Source organism: Strix aluco, chromosome 4 (assembly GCF_031877795.1).
Source record: "Strix aluco isolate bStrAlu1 chromosome 4, bStrAlu1.hap1, whole genome shotgun sequence".
NCBI lineage: Eukaryota > Metazoa > Chordata > Aves > Strigiformes > Strigidae > Strix > Strix aluco.
In genome coordinates this window covers 42,915,511-42,943,032 of record NC_133934.1, presented here as the reverse complement: position 1 = coordinate 42,943,032, position 27,522 = coordinate 42,915,511, and the positions used below count along the sequence as shown (strand labels likewise).

At 40.2% G+C, this 27,522-nt stretch overlaps 1 protein-coding gene across 2 annotated transcripts; it reads right to left on the bottom strand.

The window, feature by feature from the left end:
* Positions 1-232: 232 nt before the first annotated feature.
* Positions 233-27,522, bottom strand: MFAP3L (microfibril associated protein 3 like). Of its 2 annotated transcripts, none has more exons than XM_074822817.1 (3): positions 27,394-27,522; positions 13,023-13,427; positions 233-9,371 (listed from the first exon to the last, which is right to left on the bottom strand). In XM_074822817.1, exons 2-3 carry the CDS (start codon positions 13,303-13,305, stop codon positions 8,509-8,511), a joined length of 1,146 nt encoding a protein of 381 aa, XP_074678918.1. In that variant the 5' UTR covers positions 13,306-13,427; positions 27,394-27,522; the 3' UTR covers positions 233-8,508. The 2 variants fall into 2 exon arrangements, with proteins under 2 accessions (XP_074678918.1, XP_074678919.1); XM_074822818.1 differs by lacking the exon at positions 27,394-27,522 and adding an exon at positions 21,866-21,930.

Below are 27,522 nucleotides of genomic sequence, written 5' to 3'. Positions count from 1 at the left end.
TATCGTATAACATTTGGCTAAAGCTCTGGGGCTATTTCTGGTAGCTGCAACAGGAGTTACAGTGTCAGGGCAGGTCTATTATATGTTCTAATAAAATAACTAGTAGTCTGATGCAGACTACATGAATAACAGAGATTTGGAGCCTTTCACCTCATTTGTACTGTATATATTAAAGAATGAGCTCTGGGTTTAACAGAGATTACACAGGGATTATGAAATGTAGAAACCATAGTTGCAAAAAGCAGTTTTATTCAGCAGCAGATTACTGTCATTTTACTGCACACATGAAAAACTGGAGTTTCTAGTTAAAAGAATACAGAAGAAATGACTCCATTAACATGTAAATATCAGCCTATATAGAAATACAGCATTTCAGTTAAAAAAAAGGTGAAAAAGCATTTATCAATGCATTTGAAATTAATATAATTTGCATAGTGTCACCAAGCTGTCTGCAGTCTCTTAAAAATATCTAATCTAGAGAGGCCCCTGCACTTGGCAAGCTATCCAATGAATAATATAAACCAATCCAGAAAACGGGTAGCTGACGTACAAGTGTAGGGATGGTGCAAACGTGCTATTCCATTCATGATGGAAGGCTAAGCAAAAAGAAACATTATTTATGGCAGAGGTCTATAATATATGACTTTTTCACGTGAACAAATGACAGAACATAACATTATTCATAGACCCATGTATGACTGAGGACACTTATTTCACTTGTATCTTGCAAATTATGGCTTTACCTGTTCTGTTGATGCTGTTCTGCAAAAGAAATCTGCTTCAGCCTATTGATTAGTTCATTCTGCACTTATCTTGGAATAGTTAATTGTACATCTGCATAATTAAAATTGAATTATACAGATGGGTGTGAGTGATCCTGCCCCAAAACAGGCAACAGAAAAAACATTAGGATCCTCTGATTTATTTTAAAATATGAAGAATTTTAGGGCAAACAAAACAAAATCCAAGCAGTAAAACAAAACACAAAAAAAGGTATCAAAATGGAATGGGGAGAGGAAGCAAGAAGATAAATATTCAGTGGAATATTGATTTTTACACACAAAGAAGAGATCACACAGGGTAGATAGTATTTAACCAAGAAGACAGCAGAAAAGAAATGCACTTCCACCAGTCCCTTAAGGAAGCTGCAGTCACCTAAGCAGAAACATAAAAAGGACTAGAAATATCTTCCCTGATAAAAGGTATCCTGAGAGAAGGGCTGGGCGGTATGTTTTGTATTTCTGTGATAATTTACTTTGGGGTTGGGGGTGAAAATTTCATTGGTTTTAGGAATTTCCTTTTTCTCCACTTGAATATGTTTCAAAACAAATGAACACATGATTAAATGAGTTACAATTTGATATACTTTGAAGATAAATCACCTCTGGATGTTTAAAATGAAAAAAACTTCCTGTTCTAATCTTACTAAATTTCTTTCTATTTTTTACTGTCTTTTCCTGAGGGTGTTTACTCTGCATGTATTAGAGAGAAGGATAATGAAACATTTTAAACAGGCAGGATCCATGCTTGTCTCCTTAGAAGGGGGCTTCTTTTTCTGACTGATACTTTTTTTGAATCTTGCTTTCTGACTAAGGTAGTGTTCACCAGCAGGAAGGAGTTAAAGGATACCCAAATAACTCAGGATCTATCTGTCCATCAGGGCTAATCTTGAGGTAGAAGCAGTAAGAGGCTTCGGAAGGAGGGTGGCGGCATTTATTTTGCTTCTTTGTACTTATCAGTTGAGAATGACTGGGCCTAAGCTGTTAATAAATATGAGTGGCTTATTGGGTGGTATAATCAAAACCTATGCAAGAGAAGACAGAGGTATTTCAGAAAGATCAGCTTGTGCATCTCCAACGGGAGCTCCCAAACTCCATGGCTCCACAGCAGAACAGGGTGGCAGTCTGTGGTTGGCCTTTGATGCATAGCTAAATAGTCCTGAAAATAATTTCAAAAATGGTAGATGAGGGAGACAAGGCCCCTTCTGATAACTCTTGTACTATTTCCATGCCTAAGGTGCTTGTCCACATAGGAAAAGCCTGGATAGAGTAGATATAACAGGAATCTGTTCTCAAAGTAGAAAGTGGCTATAGAATGGCAAATTGATTTGATACTGATGCTATATTTCTACTCAGTCATAAGCAAGGCTTTACATGTATTCTCCATGCTATACAAGGCTGGGTGTTAATTTTTCTCATTCTTGCCTCGTGTTGTTGCAGTATGAAATAGCTTCTTGTTACATAACTCGCCTGTCCTAAGTCTGCCACGTTTATTGTTTGCTGCCATACATTCTGATTTTGAGTAAGAAATTGGAAACAGCTTCAGTTTATATTACTGTCTTTGACAAATTTACAGACTTATACACGATACCATGGATTCACGAGTCAGCCTTTACTGTAAGAGTATAATGACTCAGTTTAGGCCTGGGAGCCAGAGAGCTAAATATAGTACATAAATAGCGTTAGAGCCTGGTACAGCTGGAAAAAAAAAAATCCATTTCGGGACTTATGAAAGGTCAGTTTGGAACAGAGGTGCCTGGAGTGCAGAAACATGTGCCTGATCACTAACTTCACTCTGTTGTCATTTGAGAATTAGCACTGTGGAGCTGGTAGGGACAGAAAAAAGCGCAGGAAGGTATGACAGGGAGAGTAAGAGATGGAAGAAATGGACACTGAAGAGGAATTGATTCTCAAGTCTCTTAGCTGGTTATTTTGGGCACTAGTGCAGTATGTGGGCTAGAAGATACACAGTCCTGTGGGAAAGTGGTGTAGTAGCACTACAAATATCTGGGGTACCAGCCCTGAGCTATGCACCAGCTTTCCCCGACTCCAGTCTTAGTAGGAGAGCAGAGACACCCCACTGTCCCCATCTTTGTCTCTGTGGAGATACTACCCACCCCCAGCTTTTAGTTTTGGAGAGCCTCTGTAGTACTGTTGTAAGGCAGTCTCCTCCACATGAGAAGCATCATAAGAAGCACTGGGGCTGGGGGCAGCCTTTTTCATAGTGTTACCCTGCCTTCCTGAAAAATGCTCCAGCAAAGCTGTTGGAGGAGTTCAGCATGCTGGAAGGGAGCATCCTCAAGCAGTGCTGTTCTATATACAAAAAAAGTTGCAGCATATCAAACTGTCCCAGTTGCAATATAGGGTCCCATGCTGAGACAATAAAATAGCATATGGCTCTAGCCATATGTATTCCATTTTTATGATCAGTTTGTGACCCCTTCACTATTTTTCATAGATATTTGTAGATAGATTGTGGATGTCTCAGCCCCATTAACTCAACTGATACTGTTGAATAAAAATGCTTCTGAAAATATTTTTCAAAATTGGAGCACTCTTTCAAACAGCAGAGCTAAAACATGAAATAGCTATTGTTTTCCTGCTATTGGCTATGTTTTTCAGCCTAGAACAGGCAGCTGGCAAGAGCAAATCTTTCATGTGTGAAAAGGCAAGTCACCCCCACTCCATCTCCGTCAGTGACTGCCACTGGCTGCTAGTTGTGTAGCACCAGAAAAGCCAGGACAAGGTATTACAGTGTCTGCTTCAACTAAGTCCTGCTGAAGACTATTATGGAGTGATACAGTCCAACTGCTGTGGGACAGGAAAGCGATCTCACCTCATCCTTTTAGGGTGGATGAAGGTATGGGGACAGGTATGGCAACCCACACTTCTATTTTGTCTTGGTACCAGGGTGCCTCTGGGAGAAGAGATGTTTACTTCATAGACCCCAACTCTGCAACAACAGCAAGACGTTTTGCAAGGCCCCATCAACAGGGCTCAGAGAGGAAACAGCTGACAAAAAAGTCCTTTGGATTAACATGCAGAAGTGCTGATGTGCTTCCAAAGAGAAGATGCTACATACATGATCAGTCTATGCTATTGATAACAATACTGATTGACAATTGGGTCTATGTTCTGAATAATGACAGCAGCTCCCTTTCAGAGCTTTATTAAAACTTCCTTTCTAGGTAAGCAGCTGTTTCTCCTGAACAAAGTTTCTGGAATATTAGCAGATGTACAATGAAAGACATAGATCACTTCCACCTGAACTGGAGCCATGGCATATTCTTATTAGAAAACTATCGTCTTGTTGAGTGTGTACAAACTCGGCATACTCTGTGCAAATTCTTTATTGAAACAATGATCAATTTACAAACTGGATCACATTTCATTTTGCCACTTCAGCATGAACTGAACCATGAACTTCATGGTTTACGGCCGTGAACTATAAAATTAGAACAGTTATTTAAATCAAAATACAGTAACTGCTTCTCAAAAGAACACATTCATATTTGTCTTACATTTCTTGTAAAATCAAACAGAATTTCATAATAAATGAAATATAACTTAAGATACTTTAGTGCAAGCATTTCCTTTGCATCTAAGAAGCTTTCAGTTGTCCCACTAAGTATGGCATACTTAAGAGGCCAACTCTTAAATAGCATGCTGCCAAGATATTCCATGAGAACTTTTAAAATTCGACACTGTTAACACTTTCCAGAATTAGTTGATCTGAACCAAACTGAACGTCAGAAAGCCCTGGTTATATATTACAGTATTTTTGTCAAAAGAGAACTGCAAATCAAGGAATCGACACAGTATGTACATTAGAATAAAACAGGCACTGATTTTAAAAAAAATCAACATCTGCCCGTATATGCCATTCAGCAACTCTTACGATTATACAGTAATTTTTAAGCACAGGAGTGAAGTGCTGTGCCTTACCTTTTTACCAATAAAACGGCACAAAAATGCTGATTTATGTTTTTTTTAAATTTTTTAAATTACAATCTCAAAAAAAGACTGAAGGGTAGGTTCCATCACAAGCATACTCAAATCAGAGAACAAAAAAGGATCAGCAGTAAACAAATGCTGCTCAAAAAGAAAATGTTGAGTAAGTAGATAGTGAGTACTATGTTCAAGTGGTCTGATTAATATAGTCTTACATTTAGTGAAAAAAGAATAGTAAGTGTGCAATTCAAATCCAACACTCATTTCTTGTGCTGCAGAAATCTAGTCATGTTTCATGAAATTTTGGCAAAAATATTTTAAAATGGTGTAAATATATCCTGCAAATATCTTTTACTTTCTAAGTCTGGCTTGGTGTTCCTTAGGCTTTTAGAACACAAATTCAGTTGGACTGGATTTTCCAGATTCTGAGTGTTTTAGTGATATAATTAGCATTTGGTGATATAATAAACAGAACAATGTAACAAAAGGTGTGCGTAGTCTAATGATGGGAACAGATCACTCTAATGTCCCTGAAGTGCTTAAGGTGCAAGAAAATGCATAACAATGCAAATGTTAATGTTTTCTTAGAGCCACATTAATTTTATATTTGTCAATTGTGTTCTTGCACCATGAAATAGCCATTCCCTAAGAAATACTGCAAGACAGAATTGTTTACTTTATAATAGCACAGCCAGAAAGTTTGGAACAGGAAAGATGGGTTTAGGTCTTGCTTCCCAACTATCTCCCCCATAGGAAGTGCCTGAAAGCATGTAAAAAGCTTTAGACTTACAGCTGTTATATAATGGATGCATAAAGATACTGAGCAGCATACCTGAAAATAGAAAAAAAATACATAAACCAGAACCATTACAACCTGCATTTTCTTCACATACAGTGCTGTGCTGCTTTTATTCCGATGATACCACAAAGCTAAATGTCCAAAGAATTTATAGCAGACTGGCTGGACCAGTCCTACCTGTGAACTCTCAGCTCTGAGTCCAACTCCAGCAAAGTCAAGGTTTCCCTTGACCTTGCAACAGCAGGAATTCAGCACTACACCTATTATGCACATCTAATCCAACTAACTGTTGCCGTATGTGGTTTGCAATACACATTTGTGTGTACTTCAAATACACGCTCTTTGTGAGCAAACTTTGGAAAAAACCATAATCTGTACCTTCAAGGAAGTTTACACAGAGATACTGAAGAAAACCATGGGGAATGTTTGCTCTCAAATGCTTCTCAATAAATAAATAATAAATAGGCAGGCGGACAGCCAAAAGGCAGCAGTCAGGATCAGAACTGCCTGGTACCAGTCACCATATAAATACATGAAGGGATCTGGTCTCTACTGTAAAAAGTTTATAATTAAAAACCAATCAAAATACTGTAGTTCAATAAATAATTTTGAAACTTTTAAATTTTAAAGTGTAATTTAAAAGCTATTTTTATGCTTTCAAGGAGAACATCCTTGCTCATCTGTGCAATCTTAGTTGGGCACCTGGCAGGTAACTTTAGAATGCATGAGCATCGTCTATAAATGCTGGACAGGCAGAAAAATCAAGATGCCTGTTTTCAGGAGGTTAAGGTGAATTAAAAGAATTTAGTGCAAGTTCCAGCTTTTGTTTCTGCCCTCATCCATTTTCATACCAGAAGCAAATTAAGTAACTTGAAAATCTGATGTGAACACTGAACAGAAATATACTTTGGACTCAGACAAGAAGTTAACAGCTTGCATCAGTAGTATTTTCAATCACACTGGTCAGAAGTGAGGTTCTTTGTGGTATTCTCTTAATCTACCCTGTGTTCTAGATTTATATTGCTTCACTGGAACTAAAATATTTCCAGCCACATTCCTAAAGGGACTGCCCTTGCATGTTTCCTTTTGGGCATGTGCAAATGCATTTTGTGTAGATGCTGGCCACTGTGGTGAGCACAAACATCAGGGAACTAAATGCTGTCCTTATCACAAGTTGGTTGCAAAATCTGAAGTCTGTTATTAAACATGTATTTTTTTTAATAACCACAGACAGGTAAATATGAAGCCTTCTCTCTGCATCACCTACGTAAAGTCATGGGGTGTTCCTGTATTGCACTGCTAGTGAAGCTCTGCATTTTAATATGAGGAAGTTGACCTAAAACTTCAGTTCATTATCAAGGGTTTTTTTAGATAGCTGCAACACTGACTTTGTTTGGTCTCAATTACCCGTGCAGTTAATATACCTGATTGCCTCCAATGGACATGTTATGTAGATGTGGCTACTTCAATAAAATGTCCAGAGAGCCATCCATACATCATCTCCCCATAGACCTAAGCGACTTCTTTTTCTGCAATATACTTGATTCCAGACTTATTTTGAGTATCTATACTAACACTACAGTCCTTCTTAAAAACTATAAGGTGATAGTTCATTAGTTCCAAACTAAATGTGTGTCAGGTAATTAAGTAATATGCTATTAATCCTACACAAACTCCTCCTTGTAAGTGCTTTCTTTCCAGACTCACTGCAGAGAAGGTCCTTTTCATTGTCTGTCTGCAATAGAAATTACCACTTCCCTTCCACTCCTGGCATTTCCTGGCATAAATGTTGATCCTTTTTAATGCCACAATCGCTGTGATCATTAAAGCTTTACTGGGGTAGAGTCACATGTACTCAAGCAGTGAACATCCTACATAGGTAGGAGATTCTTAAAATACCAAAGCAATTATAACACAGTAAACAGTTTGTGTGATCGTCATTGTAATTTCACAGGACACTTGATTATAATCTTTTTTAGTTTGGATAAAACACTCTCAAACTTACGCTTATAGATTCATTTAGGCTTGGTCTTCAGAATATGAATCTACACAAAATTGAGAATCCAAGTAAAAAGGTATTCTGCCATTTCAGCCTTGTCAGCAGCTGATTATTGGTGTTTGTAGGACTGTTAAGGAACCTGCTTATCTTCTGGTATGGTAGTGCATACTTACTCCTTACCAAATTAGTACAAAACAAGACATCTGCATATTTACAGCTGTTTTCCATATAAACTTCTGGCAAAGTAAAAAATGGTCAAATATATGCAAAAAAACCCCTGCAGAGCTGCTGGACCGCAACTTTCTATAAGATGTTTACAGACTTTCCTATCTGTAAAATACACCTCAAAGTTGGTTCTCGATGTGAAAAAAACAATTGTTGGCATCTTCATTTCATGGAAAAGGGGAAACTATTTCCCATGTGCCTACGCAGTGTCATCTCAAATGAAATGGAAACATTTTAACTTTCTTTAATAGCCCTCTAAATCGCAATGCAGCTGAGCAAACAGGCTTTATAAATGGGTTCTGTTAGGATTTTATTTGGCTACTGGAGTGCTGCCTCTTGGGCAGTATTTCAAATTCAGAAGATAATATTTGCAAAAATGCAACAGATGAAAATAATGAGAGTGAAGGAAGAAAATGAACACCAGTTTTATGTTTAGTAAGTTCAAGTGTCCTATATCAAAGACTACCAATGACTTCCAGGAGGCCACTACAGGTGACTCCAACCTAGAAAATGCTGAGGTAAATGTTTCTTGGAAATATTCCTAATTGAAAAGAGCAATTAATATTAATGTAATAGCAATTAATCTGCCTTACATCATGGTAAACTAAAGTCAAACTGAGCAGAAAGTGCCAAATAATCCACATACATGCTTTTGCTATGATAGTCTCCAGGTAAGGCTTAGCGGCAAGTACAATATGTATTTTTAAAAGAGCTCCACCTGATTTTCCTGCTATGCATAGATTCAGGAGTAACTGTCATACATGGCTTTCATATATAACGCATGTATTTTTGTCATTTGCCAATGCTGTGTCATCAGAACTGAGTTCAGCAGAAGGCTCAGGAGGGGGCTCTGCAGGAAGTGCTGGTGTTTGAGGAGTGTCTTCTTCCTTGGTGTCCAACTGCATGCTTTCTTGTGACTGACCGTCCATGCAGTCCTTTTTGGACAACGGGTGAACTGACACTTTTATTGCAATCTGTTGAGGTGGCTCATGCAGTGACGATGCGTCAGAGTCAGCTGTGGGAGAGTCACTGCGCTTCAAAGCATTCGGGATCATATACAGCTCATCTGTTTCAGTGGTTTCCTGGCCTTCTGCTGTCTGCCGTACAAAATTCTGTCCTTGCTCCTCCAGACCGACAACCTCCATAATTTCTTCCATTATAGTCCTGCAGTTCATGATGAGAGGTGGCAAAGGTACACTCCGAGCAAGCTCTTCGATATAGCGAGCAAATTCCATGGTCTTGAACTGGGTTACTTTGGCAAGCTCGAGCGTTTTGGCTGAAGTGATAATTGGGATACGCTTCGCAATCTCAAAGGCTTTCTGGAGTTTCTCTGCCCCTTCTGTTCTGAAGAATTCATTGATTGCTTTCTCTGTTTTCTTCAGATGACTGCTCATCATACATAACCGAGTAATGTTCAGTATCATAACAATGGTAAAAGCTACAAGGCAGACAATCATGTAATAGATTCCCATATCTCCGGAGGTAAAAACAACCCTCAGTGTCACGGTATTGTTAATACTGCCATATGTATTAGATGCGACACACGTGTATTTACCTCTATCTTCAAAAGACACGCTGGTAATGTTTAGTAGCCCATTGTCAAGAAACCACCATTTTCCTGCCGGAGAGAAGACAGAGTAATTTAGGTAGAAGTATTTTGTTCACATGACCAGCATAGTCTTAAACATCCGGTTTTTCGAACTGGCTTCAAATTTTGGAAGAAGGAAATAATGTTCACAAGAACACAAAGAATTTACCATCAGAAAGGCCTGTCTGTCCCTGAGATCCTAGCTGTGTTACTGTCAAATCCCTGACATCAACTGTGAATAATTGGATCATGCCCTAAAAGAGCCTTACAAAAAAATGTTAATATGCATGACATCTATCACAATCCTATGGTGAGTTAAGTTATAAAGATAGGACTACTTACCCCAGAGAGCCTCCCAAACACATGCCACACTTCCTCAAAGAACAGTAACAATAAGATTGCAAGGCAGAAAAACCTACTTAAGACCCCTTGTTTTGTTCCCTGACTGGCTGAGCCGCTGGGAACATTTTCTTATAATTGGATTATTTTTAGTGTTTTGTTACAGTATCTCATATAATTCTGTTAATGTCAAGTTTAAAAACGCTAACATTTCAGACATCATATACTACATTGCCTGCCCTCTGAGGTGTTCAGAATCTAATTTTGAAGTATGATTTTTAAAAAAGGGCAGTAGGACAGGAGGAGTAAAATGGATGGGAAAGCGAAGAGCCGTGACCAATTAAGAGAACATCTTGTTTGCCAATTTGAACTTCTATGCACCACGATGGAACTTCTTTTACTTTTAAAAGTCATTTCAATCAGTGTAATATAATCAGGAACTTCGGTCGCTACATGTACATGTAACGTTTCATATCCTTTGAACCTGGCACAGCAGAACAATTTAGCTATTAAACTGAGTTTGAAATAGCATGTTAAAATCCAGTGTTCCTATCACTGCTAAAGTGATTCAAGATTCAGCTAGTTACTGTTTGCCATTATATATTTGTAATGAATTAGATTTTAAGTTCACCAAGTAAGTTTCATTTTTATTCAAATATCAAATAAGAGCTGAAGATGTATATTTTTTGATTTATTTGGTGTGATACGACTTACTAAATTGCAAGTTTTCTATAAAAAACATGATTCAACTCCAATAGAAAATCCTGGGGTCAATTCTTTTCTTCGTGTAAACCCACCCCTGGAAGTGTTCACATGGTGGAGAGAACAGCCAGAAAGTGTAAGAGTGCCTCTGTGCCTTCTGAACACTTCATACAGGGAGATGTCATACAGAAGATTTCCTTTTAAAACAATGACATAGGCGGCATACTGCTGCTCAGAGGCAGACTCAACTGTTTTTAATCTCTGTAACACAATCCCAAAACATTCCTGACAGGTATCTGCTGAAGGTGGTAATGGAATTTCAATAACCTTCCACAGGAAGGAATTTCAGGTGTTCACCTATCTTTACTATCAGAAAGGTGTTTTTCCTTAAACCTAACCTAACCAGCTGCAGTTTAAGTCTATTAAGACAGGTGAGCAAAGACACAGAATCTGTGATTAGAGGACTAAAACAGCGCAAAGCCCCTGTGCAATGCATGTAAATCACAAGGCAAAGATTGCAGTCCTGGTTGATTGCAGCCCAAGGTTGGCATATACTGTGATTCTACATGCATTTTATCCTTTCTATGGAAGTTCTTTTGTTATTAAAAAGGTTGTTCTATTTTTTTACTTTATTCCTTTCAAGGAAGAATCTGGGGGCAATTCTGAAACTCATTAGTCAAAGAAAGCCTTTAATTCAGAGTAGTTATGGGCTTTTACCATTGTGAAAGTTCTTCTAATTAAACATGGCTCATCCAAATAGTTTTTTACATTATCTCCAGTAGAAGTCTATGTAGAATGTATTCCCACAAGATCTTTGCCTCCGTTCCTGTACAGACAGTTCTTAATTACATCTTTTTATCCTCTTACTTAGAAGTTTTAACTTAGCTGAAACACTATTTTTTGCCTTAGCTTAATTCCTGAAAACAGCTGAATCACTTTGCCTGAAATTAAGAAAGACAGAATAAATAAAAAGCTCAGTCTAAAGCAGACCTTCACACAAAAAAATCACCCCAATCTGCTAAAGTTAGGCAAATTCAGAGGAAAACTCTCTTACAGAGGAAATGTCAGCATCTGTAACAGATGAGACTTCTTTCTCCACCTTTAGAATAAGAAAAAATAGAGTATTGGCTGCTCAGTATTTCTTTGAATAGCAATGTTGGCAAAGTAGGTCTTTATTAATTGTAAAATGACAAGACGCCTTGCTGATGTATCCTGGTTCCAGCTGTTATAAATGACATAATGGCATTGAACTGTGACTCAGTGACTGGCTCTGTGCCAGTGGATCCTGGCAGACCGTATAAGCCTAATGAGAAAACAATGATTAGAAAAGGTATCATTGCTGGGTTTTGATAACAATTCAATGCCATACTCAACGTAACTATATACATAGTAAAGAAAGGTCTTGTGCTAGGAAACATTTCTTACAAGACAGTCAGTTTCTTAAAGGAAAAAGTGCACTATTGAAAGTCTAAGTTAAAGTGATGTTGCAGATACATCTGCAACTTTTACTGATTTGCTCAAAGTTTTTGCTCACTTAGCTAAACATTTACATTAGTAGCTACCTCTCTCAGTTGACTATACAAAGACCTGAAGTTAGATGCCTAACTAAAGGGGAAAATTTCTGTTAGTGAGCCTTAGTAAAACACTCTAGTGCGCTAATCACAGTATGTTGCCATGACTGCACAAATTATATCTGAAAGTCTGTTTATTAGCTCAAGTATTTCCCTTCTCTAGCTTTACTCAGAAAATGATAAAATACTGTAATGCAAAATATAACTATTTATGCAGTAAGCTTTTTACAGATACACTATGCTGTTGCACATCCAGCTGGGTCAATCATTACTCCCGTCATAACAGAGTTCTCCCTCAGGTCAGCTATTAGTTAGGCAAGCTATCTTGCATTTAGTATGAATAACTAAGAGTTTATTTCATCATGCTGTGAACAAAGCAGTCGGTATGGAAGGATTACATGAGCAAACACCTTCCACCTCCCCCCCCACCCGAAATGTTCCCTAGAAGTATAACTAGGATTATCACCCAAACCCTTCATTTAAGGAAAACAAGCTCATGTGTAATTAAGGTCTCTGGCAAATGCAACTGAAGAGTCTTAACTAAAGCCAGGAAGGCTCAAACTTGGCTGATCCTTCCAACTGCTGCCCTATATAGGTTTTTCTGTTGGTCATTTAGGGCATCTCCTGTTTCTCACACTCCCATGGCCCTATGCATAAAGACAGAGGCATATCAGGGAGTTAGCTGTGTTAGACTCACGCCAACAAACTATTCTCATATCTCAAGAGAATCCTCCCTTGAGTTGGAAAATAGCTTTTTAGTTGGTTTTTTTGGTGCCAGAGAAGAACAAAAGAGGACAGAATGGGAAATTGAATCAAACCCGAAGCCTTCCAATGAAAAGAAACCTGCTTACACCTTCTGCTAAGTGCTTCAGCTTCTTGCTCTGTGTTGCTATAAAAAACACATTAAAAAAATGTTATTGTTTTCTTCCAAGGTGTGCACAACAAATTTATGGCTGCCACCAGGCTTTCATATATTTTCACACAGGAAAATACCACAGTCAGGCCACAAAATTCAGGTTATTGGTGTGTCTCTGGACAGACTACATCGGTGATAATACTAAGATCTTACCTTTATTCTCCTCCTCTTGGAGAAGGCGGCCGTTGGAATTGTACCATCTGTAATGTGGACTAGGACTACCTTGGACGTTGCAGTCAATCAAGGCACTACTCCCCTCCTTGACTATAATATGGTCGATATGGGAGATTACCACAGGCACAGATCCCATGTTCATGTCAGTGCGGTTGAAAGTGCTATTAGTCACATCCTCAGCAGTCGTCAAAGCTGCCAATAAGATGACAAGGCGTGTGGTAGGCAGAAAGTACAAAAAGTGGTGGCTGTTCAGTATGTTCATTTTCCTTCAGTGGTATACACAACTGGTTGAGAACTGGGATTGGTTCTGTTAAACACAGGCCCTTGAAGTGAGGTCACAGGAGAGTTCTACTTTGATCTGTGCAACTTTATGTTTAAAATATCCTATAAAATAAATAAATAAGTACAATGAGATAGCATATATAAACAATCCATTAGATGTGCTCTTTTAAAATAGTGACACATCCATTAATGCATTTTACTATCATCATCTCAGCGTCTTGTCTAAATGCTAATGTTATCACAGTCCTTATTCTTACTGGAAAAAGATGCATACATTTTCCTGACAATAGTGTTGTTCAGAGTGGCAGGTGTGGGAGAAGGCTTTTATCACCTAGACACTTAGCAGCAATTTAGCTACAGCAGCAGCTACAGTTTTATGCCAAAAGTTCTACAGATTTTCCTTTTTTTTTAACATTTGCAAAATCAACAGTAAAAACAAAAGTACAGCACATTAAAGCTGTCACTACCACCAGTTCAGTGTTGCAACTGTGTCACGTGCATGGTGAATTGTGGAACATGGTGTAAGAAAGAACTGCTTCAGGAAAGGTTTTTGGAGCTGATGTTGGAATCCTTAATATTCACAATTTGGTCCAAATACAATAGCACGCACAGCAAAACATCTCAGGCCATTCACTTTTCTTAAGTTACTGCATTTTTTTTAAGTTTTCTGAGATAAAACATAGCATGGAAGAATACTCTTAAAAGAAGATATTTAGTACTTGATAATCATAGAATCACAGACTCGTTTAGGTTGGAAAAGACCTTTAAGATCATTGAGTCCAACCATTAAACTAACACTGCCAAGTCCACCACCAAACCATGTCCCTAAGCACTGCATCTATATGTCTTTTAAATACCTCCAGGGATGGTGACTCCATCACTTCCCTGGGCATCCTGTTTGAACGCTTGACAACCTTTTTGGTGAAGAAATTTTTCCTAATATCCAATCTAAACACCTCCTGGAGCAACTTGAGGCCATTTCCTCTTGTCCTTGTTACTTGGGAGAAGAGACCGACACCCACCTCGCTACAACCTGCTTTCAGGTACTTGTAGGGAGCAATAAGGTCTTCCCTGAGCCTCCTTTTTCTCCAGACTAAACAACACCAGTTCCTTCAGCTGCTCCTCATAAGACTTGTTCTTTAGACCATTCACCAGCTTCATTGCTCTTCTTTGGACATGCTTCAGCACCTCAGTGTCCTTCTTGTAGTAAGGGGCCCAAAACTGAACACAGGATTCAAGTTGCAGCCTCACCAGTGCTGAGTACAGGGTGACAATCACTTCCCTGTCCCTGCTGGCCATGCTATTTCTGATACAAGCCAGGATGCCACCAGTCTTCTTGACTACCTGGGCACGCAGCCAGCTCATATTCAGCTGTCAGTCGACCAACATCCCCAGGTCCTTTTCTGCTGGGCAGCTTGTCAGCCACTCTTCCCCAACCCTGTAGCATTGCATGGGGTTGTTGTGGCCCAAGGGCAGGACCTGACACTTGGTCTTGTTGAACCTCATACAATTGGCCTTGGCCCATTGATCCAGTCCATCCAGATCCCTCTGTAGAGCAGATCAACACTCCTGCCCAACTTGGTGTCATCTGCAAACTTACTGAGGGTGCACTCGATCCCCTCGTCTAGATCATTGATAAAGACGTTAAATAGAACTGGCCATGGTACTGAGCCCTGGGGAACACTACTTGTGACCAGCTGCCAACTGGATTTAACTCCATTTACCACAACTCTTTGGGCCCGGCCATTCACCTATTTTTTTACGCAGTGAAGAGTACACCTGTCCAGGCCATGAGCAGCCAGTTTCTTCAGGAGAATGCTGTGGGAAATGGTGTCAAAGGCTTTACTAAAGTCTAGGTAGACAATGTCCACAGCCTTTCCCTCATCCACTAAGTGGGTCACATTGTCACAGAAGGAGATCAGGTTCGTCATGCAGGACCTACCTTTCATAAAGCCATGCTGGCTGGGCCTGGTCACCTGTTGTCCTATACGTGCCACATGATGGCACTCAAGATTATCTGTTCCATAACCCTCCCTGGCATCAATGTCAGACTGACAGGCCTGACAGTCATTTCAATGTCATTTTTAGAGCAGATTTAGAAAGGAAACTACTCGCTAGTGACATAATTATGACTAAGGTTTCTTTGAGATACAAATGAAGTTGGGACTTTCCCATTACTTTCCCATTTGTGGCACTATCCATTTTGCCTGTATACTTTTTGCATACTCTCACTACAGTATTTTCCCTCAACTAATCATCTACAATGAGCCCTTTCTTAAACAGCGATTTCGGTTTGTAGACAAGGAGGGGGGTTTACAAATGTGCTCTCTATTGGCCGCATTATGCTCCCAGTGAACACAACTGGCATTCAGTACTGACTGAGGCCACAATGTTGGCCTCAAAATAAGCACCTTTGAAAACTTCACTCAGAGTCTAAAGGCCACAAATGATGTTAAAATCACATCAGAGTATCTAACTACATTGGGTTTACTCATGTGTTTCTAAGGTAAATAACTGAAACTTAGTGAAACTTACTAGTTAGAGGAATCTAGCTGGAATGCAAATATAGGTAACTATCTAATAAACTTTCCCCAAATGAACATTTCACTTGCAAAACTATTTACATTTCATTAAAGATCTAGTTGACACCATGCTAACTCATCTAGCTTAGCATGGAAAATGACTGCTGACAAGGTTAGGTCAGTTCCATATATAAAGGAAACACTAAAATAAAAACAAACAAACAATCCCCTTTCCTCTTTTCTTCTTTATTCAAAAAGGAAAGAAAACAACATTACTGTCTTCAACTTGTAATATTTGACTTAGGTGGTTTTCTTATCCATCCCCTGTTCTCTGTAAACAATGAACTTGATTTCATACAAATAGATACAGCTGTTATTAAAAGAGCAAAATAGTTTCCTCCATTTTGCATGACAACTCATTACTAGAAATGACAAACTATGTTTTTTTTAGATAAGCTGTATGCATGGTGTGGATACCTGTCACAACTGCAAGCCTGCCCTAATTTTTTTCTCTGTTCTTCTAATTATTGAACGTGGAAATATTTGTCTCAAAGAGCCAGAAAAATTTTTAACTTTAAATTAATACACAAATCTCATTTGTCATATAAAGCTACATAAACAATGACTTCAGAAATCCATTTCCAGCTATGCAAAGTGTGTAGAGCCTGCGCTTTTGAAGTTCTGTATCAGTACAGCCTGTCTGAATCTGCGCTTTGGAAAAAATCCTTCAATTCTGGCTATTCACTTCAGTAACTATTTACATCTCATTTCTACTACTCCATTAACTTTGGAGACAGCCATTCTTTATGATTACACATATTCACTCTATAAAATGTTTCTGTACAGTGTTATAGATCTGCATTGCACCATACAGAAAAGCCAAAAGACACGTCACACTTCCTGGCAAGGAGGCAGGAACAAAGACTGGCTGGATTAAGACAATGGGAAGGGCAAAAGAACAACATAAACTGATTAAGCTTTTGTTGCTAATTACTGGTTGTGGCTTGTTGTTATTATATTTGAGCCTACCATATTTTTTGATGGCACAAAAAGCAGCAGTAATCAAAAAAGGTGTTTAGTGTGGAGAGCAATTTGCATTCCAGAAGGAAATAAAATAGCATCACCCCAATGGGTGAACAAAAAACCTGTAAGGAAGGACCTGTATTGTATTGGGAAGCTCAAGGCAGTTGGTGGCCCACTGAATCCCTACAGCACAGGGATGTTGTGGATGAATGTTTAGAAAGTGTGTGATGGCAGGAACAAGGTAAAGTATGCCTATTCTGTATGTCTACCTGTGTTTAATGCAGAGCATATGAAAGTAAAAACTGTACCTTTGTGTAGTGATAACAAATATGACTGGTTCTTAACATGGTCAAAGGGCCAATTACTTGTCTGAAAATAACAGCAACTCCCTCACTCCAGCACAGAATTAAATCATAAATAGCTGCAGTAAATGTTAAGAAATAGAGCCGAATAATTTGTTTACTGTGGAAGATCCATACCTGCTCATGTCACTTCTGGGAATGTACTTTCCTGTGTATGTTCCTGGAATGAATAATATTAAGAAAACACTAAATACCTCTCCAGATACATTTCTGTTTGAAATAAATACAGTTTGATGGCTAGTATGAGGAATAACCAGACAGTAGGTTTAAAGCAGAATGTCTGGAAATGGTGGCTGCTGCTTTCACATGCCATCCAGGGAAGTGCTCTTGATGGGCACTTGAATAATGCGTTCGAGGAGTCAGGGAGAGATCTCTCTGAAGAACGGTGTTTTATGATGCAAGTTTAGACAAATGTTCCCAGGGCAACTAGGAAGTGATACAGAATCTTTTCTTTGGTTTGCATCCTCTGCACTGTAGTGAGGAACAAAAAACTGGAAGAAACCAAAGGTTTTCTCAGATTTTCCTTGCACAAGAAAGTTAAAGGGACCCTCTGCTAGCCTGTTGGGCAGGACCAAAAATGCTAGAATCAGGTTAGGAAAGCAGAAAGGAGCAGAGAGAGAACTGGAAGGGTAGAAAATGTACTCATACCAGACTCTGGTGCAAAGGGAGATTTCCTGAGAATTTCTGTCCTACTGCTTTGCTGTAGGCACAATAGCAGCCTGAGGATATCAGGGAAAACAAATCTGGGAGCCAGTTCCTTTGTTAAACATAAGTGATATAACGGGTTATGATTCAATCACACAACTAAATGGGGAGAAGGCTAAGGAGACCAAAATAGGTCTGCTAGTGATGTTTGCTCACTTCTGGCAAAGAAGCGTGAGGATCCAGAATATCAGAGAAGTGGGCACAGTGCCATCACTCTGGATCTTGGCCATGAGGCGGTAATTAGCTGTGGCCCATGATAAACCTGACGAAAGCAGCCGGAATTGTAACCTTTTACTCTGACCTGAAGTCAGAGAAAGCTAGATTGACTAGACTAAAACAAAGATTCCTGTAATAACTCTTCAAGACTGAGAGTAACACAGGACACTAATGAAGGAGGACATCTGCAATATTGAGTACTGCTCTGTAGGAACAGACTTGAGTCTCTGGGAGCATTTTCGCCACAAAAGGGTCTCTATAAATAAAAAGTTAAATTTCTGGTCATGGAAAGAATACAAGTGTTCCTTTCCTCCATCCCCAAAGCACATGAGCTACCTGTAAAAGACTTATAAAAAGTAAAAGTTTGTAATATATTTAATGTGGTTATATACACTCTTTCTTTTTTTTTTTTTTTTAAATTTTAAAATTGTAGCGCATGGAAAGGAAAAACAACAGCCCCGACTATTCTGAGCTACCTTTTCCACCCAAAGTTGTAGTCAGGGATAGGCTTACCTCCCAAGATGGAATCAGAGGTATCCCCAAACTCCTCCAGCACCTACAACATATATATAGGTAACTTACCTTGCTGTATTGTATCTGTAGCGACATTTACCACTGAAAGATGGTTGCCAGTGGTCCTTACATTAAGTAGTTTTGTTTTTTTCTTCCCCAACCCAAATGGTAGAAACTGAAAATCTGCAAGTAACAGACCTACTGTTCATGGGATTAACTTCCAAGGAAAATTGCACAAGACCTGAGCCACATGAGGAAACGACGACAATAGCTAGCTCTAGCATGCTCTCTATGCATTTCTATCCAGAGAAGTTCCCTGGAATGTGCTCCAGAACAAGCACAGGTGCAGGGTAGTGGTATTACTCCTCACTATGTGCAACAGGGACGAAAACTGAGGTTAAAACTTCTCCGTCCAAAATCAAGCATCAGTCTAAACAGAAGACACTTACAGCTCAGACTGGCTGAGAACATGAAGCACTCAGAGACACATTCTGATTGACCATTTATTTTTTCATATCACAGATGAGTTTGCTTCCCGGTATTACCGCCACCAAAGAAAATGACTGTGGGTGAGGGGCCACGTTTCTAAGTACTGCATTTGTGCAGAACAAATGATGACAGAGCACAGAAGAACAGAAGAGGAGGGCAGTGATGCATACCTTTTCCTGGGTAAGACTGGCCTGTTCTTGTACTTGGAATAATGTGTAATCCTATTAACTGTGAGGTTATTCAATTCAGAAGTGAAGCACAAGAAGCCAGCTTATTGTATAATGCATAAATTACATTTCTATAGCTTTAACATCTCAGTGCTATCTTGTTTGGCTTGTAAGTGATCAAGAAAATGAAATGATTTTCACTCTACTTTTGTCTATAAATAAGTATCAGGGATGATGTTATGAAACAAAATTAAAGCTAATTCTTTATTGTTTAAAAACTACTTACTACTTTTCTAGTTTCCACAGGCAGTGCCTTTACAGAGCGGGCAAAAGGAAAAGTTAACAGGTTTTACTGGAACAGGAATGCAAATGAAGCAACTTATGCCACACAGAAGGTGAGAGGCTCACTGCCAGTTCATAGGTTTAAGAGTGAAAACCACCTACAGAAAAGGTTAAGCTATTAGGGTCCAGACAGGCAGATGAAAAGAAGTATCACTCATTTACTAGCAGAAACTTTCTGACTTATTTTTCCAGTTACTTGCTAGTCAAATAAAATATAAAGGCTTGGTTCCAAAAGAGCTGCTCTGTTCATTCTCTTTGGCGGGGATTTCAGTCCGTAACTTCATGGTTATCTGCTTCCCTGGCTATGTTGAATAGGTGGCACACTGGTGATGTTTGTAAGATGAAAAGCTTCCTTCTGCACATCTATACTGGGGCTCCCCAACTGGGCAGCAGCTGCCAGGGAATCTTTCAGAAACTTCTCATCAGGGCTGTGTGATACTGCCCTGGCCACATGTGCTCAGCCACTCGGTGTCACACTCGCTGTCTTCAGCCACCAGATGGGAGGGTATAGAGAAGAGAGACCCAGGCTCCTCTCAGAGGTGCACAGTGAAAAGACAAGAGACAAGGGACACAAGCTGCAATAACAGAAATTATCATTATTTATGAAGAAATGTTTAAGCAGGTCAGTCAAGCCCTGCAACAGGTTGCCCAGAGGAGCTGTGGAATCTCCATCCTTTGAGATAGATGTTCAAAACTTAACTAGACTCAGTCTGAACAAACTGGTCTACACTAGCCCTGCTTTGAGCAGCGTGTTGGATCAGACAGCCTCCAGAGGCCCCTCCTAACCTAAAGAAACTCTAATACTCAAGAAACACAAATAGAGGAATTGTCTTGGAGAAGTCAATGTGAAAAAAATACAGATAATCTTAAAAATTTCTATATGCGATGCTGGGAAATTGCCTTCATCATCACCTTCATGATCTTTTTATTTTTGAATAGCAGTGTTTTAGAATGATGAGACAGGCCGAGAGTGTTGATACAGCCTGAAAAAATTGTGTTTGGCCTTACATAAGTAAGTACAATGATAAATCCTCTTTACCATATAGAGAGGACTTATTTCCAACTTAGATAATTAATGAAATATCACTTACTCAGGGTGTCTGCAATAGTGAATGTTGGGGTTTTTCCCACATGTAGATAGTCAGACTCTAAAGTTCATGGGTTATTATCTGCAGATAGATCTGGCTGCTTGATGCTACAGAACTACAGGCCAGTCAGTCTCACCTCTATGCCTGGCAAGATCATGGAGTGGATCCTCCTGGAAACTACGCTAGGGCACATGGAAAATAAGGAGGTGATTGGTGACAGCCAACATGGCTTCACTAAGGGCAAATCAAATTTGGTGGCCTTCTACAACAGGCTTACGGCACTGGTGGGTAAGGGAAGAGCAGCTGACGTCATCTACCTGGACTTGTGCAAAGGATTTGACACTGTCCTGCATGACATCCTTGTCTCTAAATCGGAGAGACATGGATTTGATGGATGAACCACTCGGTGGATAAGGAATTGGCTGGATGGTCGTACTCAAAGAGAGGAAAGGTGGGGAGGGACTCTTTATCAGGGAGTGTAGCGATAGGATGAGGGGTAACAGCTTTAATCTGAGAGAAGGTAATTTAGATTAGATATAAGGAAGAAATTCTTTACGGTGAGGGTGGTGAGACACTGGAACATGTTGCCCAGAGAAGCTGTGGCTGCCCCCTCCCTGGCAGTGTTCAAGGCCAGGTTGGACGGGGCTTTGAGCAACCTGGTCTAGTGGAAGGTGTCCCTGCCCATGGCAGGGGGTTGGAACTAGATGATCTTTAAGGTCCTTCCAACCCAAACCACTCTATGATTCTATGAACTGTCAGTTGCGGTGCATCTAATCTTGAAACAGAATAAAGCAAAAATAAGTCAGACTCAAAGACAAAGATAACCTTTTCAGACTACTGACTTCAGAGGGTAGATGAGGAAGATGAGATGTTATTAAAAATATACACAATATTGAATGGTGTAAAGAAGACAGCTGAGGTGTATGTATTTACTGTTTCTCATAATAACACAACAAGACAAATTTCAGTGAAACTGAGGTGGAAGATGGGGCAGTGGGAGGAAAGAGAAGAAAGTTTTTTGATTAACAATGACTAGACTGCAATTTCTTGAACCAAGATAAAAATAAGGGCTGGGAATTTAGGAAGATTCAAGAGAGACTGTATATAATTTACCTGCGCAGGTATGATGGTTTATGCAGAATGTGGGGACTTAACTGTCTTCCATGTATTCATTGTCCTCTGAGTGTATGGCCCTGGGCAGTGAACAAGAATGGCTGTCAGTATGGCAGCTTGGAGCCTTTTTCTAGGAGTCCTGTCTAAAAGAAATTATAATAAAGAAGCCTGTAAATTAATTTTATGTTTTGTAGGCACTGGTAAGCTATTACAGGCAAGCATTTGTCAATTTGTTTTGTAAGGTGACAAATGATAAATAATGAAAGAAATGGAAAAAAATCAAGGGCCATAGCTTATTCTACCATGAATGGCAGAAAGGGAGTAAAATCTGTAATGAGTATCTTCTAAAGTTATTTTGTTCTGAACACATCCAATGCTGTAGGGGGTAACAGAGTAAAGTTAACAACTATAAAGATTCAGTTATCTTAGTTTCAGGGTTCCACAGTGTATCAATAAACTGCAACAAGAAAGCACCAATAAGGCGATTCCACATTTTGTATGTGTGATCAAAAATGAATGCTATATCCAGACTTTTGGTGTAGGGAAAGAAGCACATGCCATTCTATTCAGCAATGGCACAATGAAGGAGTTCTTCACGTTGCCTTTATGAGTGTGTAAATGTTTTAGAATATTTGTACTGTAAATTTCTCCTCAGTTTTCCTCTTTATCCTACTTCATGTCTCGACATTGCAAAATTAGCAAGCATATGGTGTCCTAGAGACTTTAAGACCCCCTCCACTTTAAGTATTTAAATGGACCCATTGATTTAACCATGTCTTTGAATGGTCTGATGTGCACTCTCCTCATGTCAGTGAACACCCAGAGACCCTAATCCATTAACCTAAAAAATGAATAGATGAAGGCTGTTGATATGTAATTATTGGAGAGGTTATTTACAAGGATCTCAAGAATGCTAAACCTCTGAAAAGTTCCCTTTTGATGTCTCAGTTCCTGTAATCCCAGCATCTCTGCTGTATCAAATCAACTTCTTGTAAAATACACTGAAGTAACAAAACCAGGCAACTTGGATGCTTACCTTTTCGTTAAATAAATTGTAGTTCATAGGTAAATTTTGATATGGATTGAGCGATTTAAGTGTTCTTTCTTGGAGGTATTTTAATGACTGCAGTAAAAGCAAAGTTTTATCTTTAGTGGAGAAGCTTGCTGTTTTTAATCAAGACAGGTACTGTGGTGGAAATGTCCTACTGAGTTGTGGGCTACCCCGATCATAAAGCAGATTCAACAGTACTGGTAGTGGAGCCTTTTTAAGGCCTAGCTTATGTTTGATTAGGTATGTACTCTTTACAAAACTTTTAATTTTACAAACAAATACTTTGTTTATGTAAATTATCTAGATTTATTCAGCATCTGTATTTTATTTGGAGGCTGGACAATTACCACTCAATATAGTTTTGTATACAAAACTGTTATTCCAAAAACATCTGTATGGCTTTAAGAGACACTTGCTTAACCCTTGCAAGCTTTCAGCATAGTTGCTGATTTGCTGTTGCAGTAAACACAGATGGATCAATGCCTAGAAGTCCCCTTTGTTGAGAAAGAAGGAACAAAGATGATGCACAGAGAATGTCTCCCACACTTTCATATATATCTGCGTGCTGCCTGGCCTCACCAAATTCTATGTATCTTTCGTTTTCTTTACTCACCTCTTATCTTTTATTTATACCAGCTCTTTGTAAGCATTATTCTGCCAACAGCTTAAATAACCAAAATCAGCAAATACAACAGATCTCATATGATCTTGGCATGGCTTACGTGACCCTGCTCAGAACATAGCAATGCAGAATGTGGCCCAATTCACTTCTCTCCACTTCCTCTTTTGAGCTGAATTTGCCACAGCTAACCATCCTTTAAGCACATCTAATTGTTTGGGTTTTTTTGGTTTTCTTTTTTCAAATGAAGAAGAAAAATTCCAGATGTAGAATGTTCAAACAAGACATAAAATTAAACATTAAGTTTTGTTTAAACAAAGATATGAAGGGCTTTGCGGGGCTAGAGACTTCTCCTATTTAAACTCTAAATTTTGAATGTGCTTTGAATAAGTGAATGTTTTCAATGCACTGATATAGTTTTCATTATACTATTTGAACAAAAGGCTCCATTTTAGTTGGAATATAAAAGAGAAGAAAAATAGGAGAAAACATTTGAGTATGACTAATTCTTCTCTATCCCTATAGAATTGCAAGATGGATATAACTTCTAATGACTGGCTTTCACATTTATTGGTTTCCAGGATACATGGCAAAGAGGTTACATGTGGATGCCGTGATTAGGACAGATTTAACCTTGTCAGAGGGGGAACTTAAAGGAATCTAACTATTCATGACTGATTGCAATAGGAAAGGATCATTTCAGGTTAAAGTGCCCGTTTCCTCCACAAGTAACAAAGGGGATAGCAGACGGGATTCAAAGGAGTTTGCCCTGCACCACACAGCAACTTAAGTCTTGCTTGTACACAGATGTGATCAATTCAGCCCTTTCCAAGCACATCTATATAAGCCCATATATATACAACAGTTAAGCTGGAAGCCCTCAAGAGTTTACTAAAAAATCTCTATAATTTCAGATTTTTGGGCCAGTTATTCCTACATCAGATTGAAAAATGTAACATTAAAGTAACATAACTTTCTCAGCATCCAGTACTGTTGGTAGGACTGTGTACCACAGTCACCCACATACGCCTGGGGACTGCACACAGCAGTGCAGTTGCAGTGCCATATAGGTACCCTGGCCCTGCATGACTTAAAAATATCAGCTGAGATCTTTCCTTGGTACAAAACTCTCAGAGTGGCAGAAGCATGTCAATTAAATGTTAAGTTTGGTCTAGGTAGGTTACTCTTACTGTAAATCCTCTGCATGTGATGGCCCTCTTCCAAAATAAGATATTTACACACATCTGTACAGAGTTCCTTATTTCTGATAAGCAGGTGTTACTCATGGTAATTTTACTCTGAAATAAGAGAGTCCACTACAAAAATTTCTTAGATAGCTAAATCAAAATCACTAAATCTGTTTGAATTCCTCTAACCTGACACAAATAGATACAAGTTTTGTCTGCCCTTTGTAGCCTTCCTGGCAGATAAAAGATACGATGCTCTAAAATGCTGCTATGAATGGTTTTAATCGTGGTAACTGGTAAAAACTAATAGCATCTCCATTGTCTTGGAAATTATGTTTCTAAGATAGATCTGTATGTGGATAGAAAATGCCACTGTTTTAGTTAACAGAACTAAATAACAAAATTAAGACTCCAAAGAGAGGTTTGCAAAGGCACATGAGTCTGCATGGATGGATGGTAGCTCTGAACCGCAGGAATTAAAAAATTCTAGGAAGTATCCAGGAGCTTGGTCTTACACCACAGTCCTCTGGTGACATATTAATATGGTCCAGGATATCTCAAAGTAGAATCACAGGCGTTTGTGCCTGCAAAAGCTTCTAGTAAAGGTGCAACAGAGAAAGAAGACCCTGCTAGCAAAGCTCAGTACAGGTTACTTTAGCTCCTGGCAAGCTCACTCCCCCTGTTATAAGTTGCATCTGCATCTCAGTGGTGCCTTACACTGGCAAGAAGTTTAAACCATAAAAGAAATGTCAGTCCCCAGATTCCAAACTTTCTAGGCAAGAACTGAAACACAGATTGGTTTTGTTCCATTTAAATAATTCCCGAGTGCCCATATCACTGTCACAAACGTGACACTCTCCTAAACTATATGGGGGTGGCTTTGCATATTTCTGTTGGTTGGTTTTGTGTTTTTTTTCCCTGGTTAAAGGGATGAATACGCCTAAACCAGGTTCCTGCGCCGACTCCGTCTTCCTCCGTAGTAGAGCAGGACCTGCCTAATTGCAGGGAGGCGAGGGGGGGTGGGGCAGGGAGGCAACTGGAGTTGTACAACATAGATCACTTCAAAATTCACTGCCACGCTCCCACCACGTGTTAAATGTTTTAAGAACGACTGATTTTATCTCTAAGCTTTTGGGATGGGAAACACGCCTTGGACAAATACCCCTGTATTAAACACATTAAATACAAATATCACTATAAAAGGAGGAAGAAAGCCTTTTTTTGGTGGATGTTCTGCTCTTTGCCTAGACCTCTGAAAACTTCAAATTCATCAGAAAAAAAGGGTGTACAATGTGCACTCCAGCTGTGCAAGCTTCGCTCAACATCAACTGATATACTGCAGTCTAAATGAGACGGCTTTCTAATAAAAAAGGATTCCTACTACACCAACCACAAGCATATCAATGGTGCTGTTGCTAACCGTACACGCTAAACCAGACAAAAGATTCCTGCCATGCAAACATCACCTCCATTGAAAAAGAGATCTGATGTATTTTGTCCTACTGCAGTGAAGAGAGAAACTCTTCCACAATGTAGCGGCTTTAAACAACTAAAATGCTACATTTTTGCCCCTTTAACTCCTTTGTGTTTTTCCCTTTGAACTAACTTTACAGTCTTCCAGGCTAATACGTAGCAAATGAGGTTGCATTTAGTCTTTAGCACTGCTTACAGAGCCGGTGCTTGTATTTCCGGAGCAGGGTTATGAGGGAAGCTCCCTTAGAGATGCTTCAATTTAACAACTGAAAGGGGACCGTCAGAAGTGCAGCCTCCTACAAGACTCTCCAGATCAATGCACTGGAAAAGTGCCTGCTCAGTAGTGCTCTCTGCTCTCTTAAACTGCCCGTCCTATGCTGTTCGAATTTGCCCCGTTAAGAAACAGTATTTGACAGTTATTACAAGACCGCTCTGAAGTTTTAGAGTGTCGTTCGTCAGGGCACGTCTGAAATTGAGTTTTATCTCATGAGACCATCCTGTGAAGTGAAAGGGTAATTAAAGCAAAATCTCAAGAGGCAGCCTTTATTTTAAATTTAAAGCAGCATAACTTAAGCTCGCTCAAGAAGTCGGCTCCACTGAAGAGGTCTCTGCAGGGAATTCATCCCGCCCTCCCGCCGCGGGCATCCCGACCGCGGGCTCCGCGGGAGCTGAAGGGCTCCGGCAAAAGCCTGGGGCTCGTGGGCTTTTTTTTTTTTTTTGCCTAAAGCAGCACATTTTCCCGCAAGCCCCGGTGCTGAGCTGAATTAATCCCTTCGACTTTAATGCTGAACCCAGCGTTACTCCACTCCCGTTGCGCGGGCAGCTACCGCTCCTCACGGCGGGCTCCCTGCGAGCCGCCGGCCGAGCAGCCGCCGGCAGAAGCGCGGTGTGGGGCTTTGCCGGGCTCGCCGCGCTGCCCCCGGCCCCCCTCCCGCTGTTCCAGCCCTCCAGGCTCCCCCGGGGCCGCCGCCGGCGGGGCAGCGCGCCCGCGCCGGGGCTCAGCGCGGAGCTCCGCAGCCGCCGCGGCACACAGGGGCCGGCGCGCAGGTCGCCGGCAGCCGCGGCAGGTGCCGGCGGCGCGGCGAGGCCGGTCGAGGCGGCGGCGGCGGGCAGCGCCTCCCCGGGACCGCCGTCCGCCCGCCCTCGGGTGGACCCGCGGCCCGCGCCCCCCACCACGCCCCCCACCGCGCCCGCTCACCTGCCCGCCGGCTGCTCCCCCTCGGTCGGTGGTGCCGCCGCCGCCCCGCGGCAGCGCCCGCCGCCGCCGCCGTGCCCCTTAGCGCGCCCCGCGCAGCACCATGCCGGGGCTGGGGCGGGCGGAGCGCGG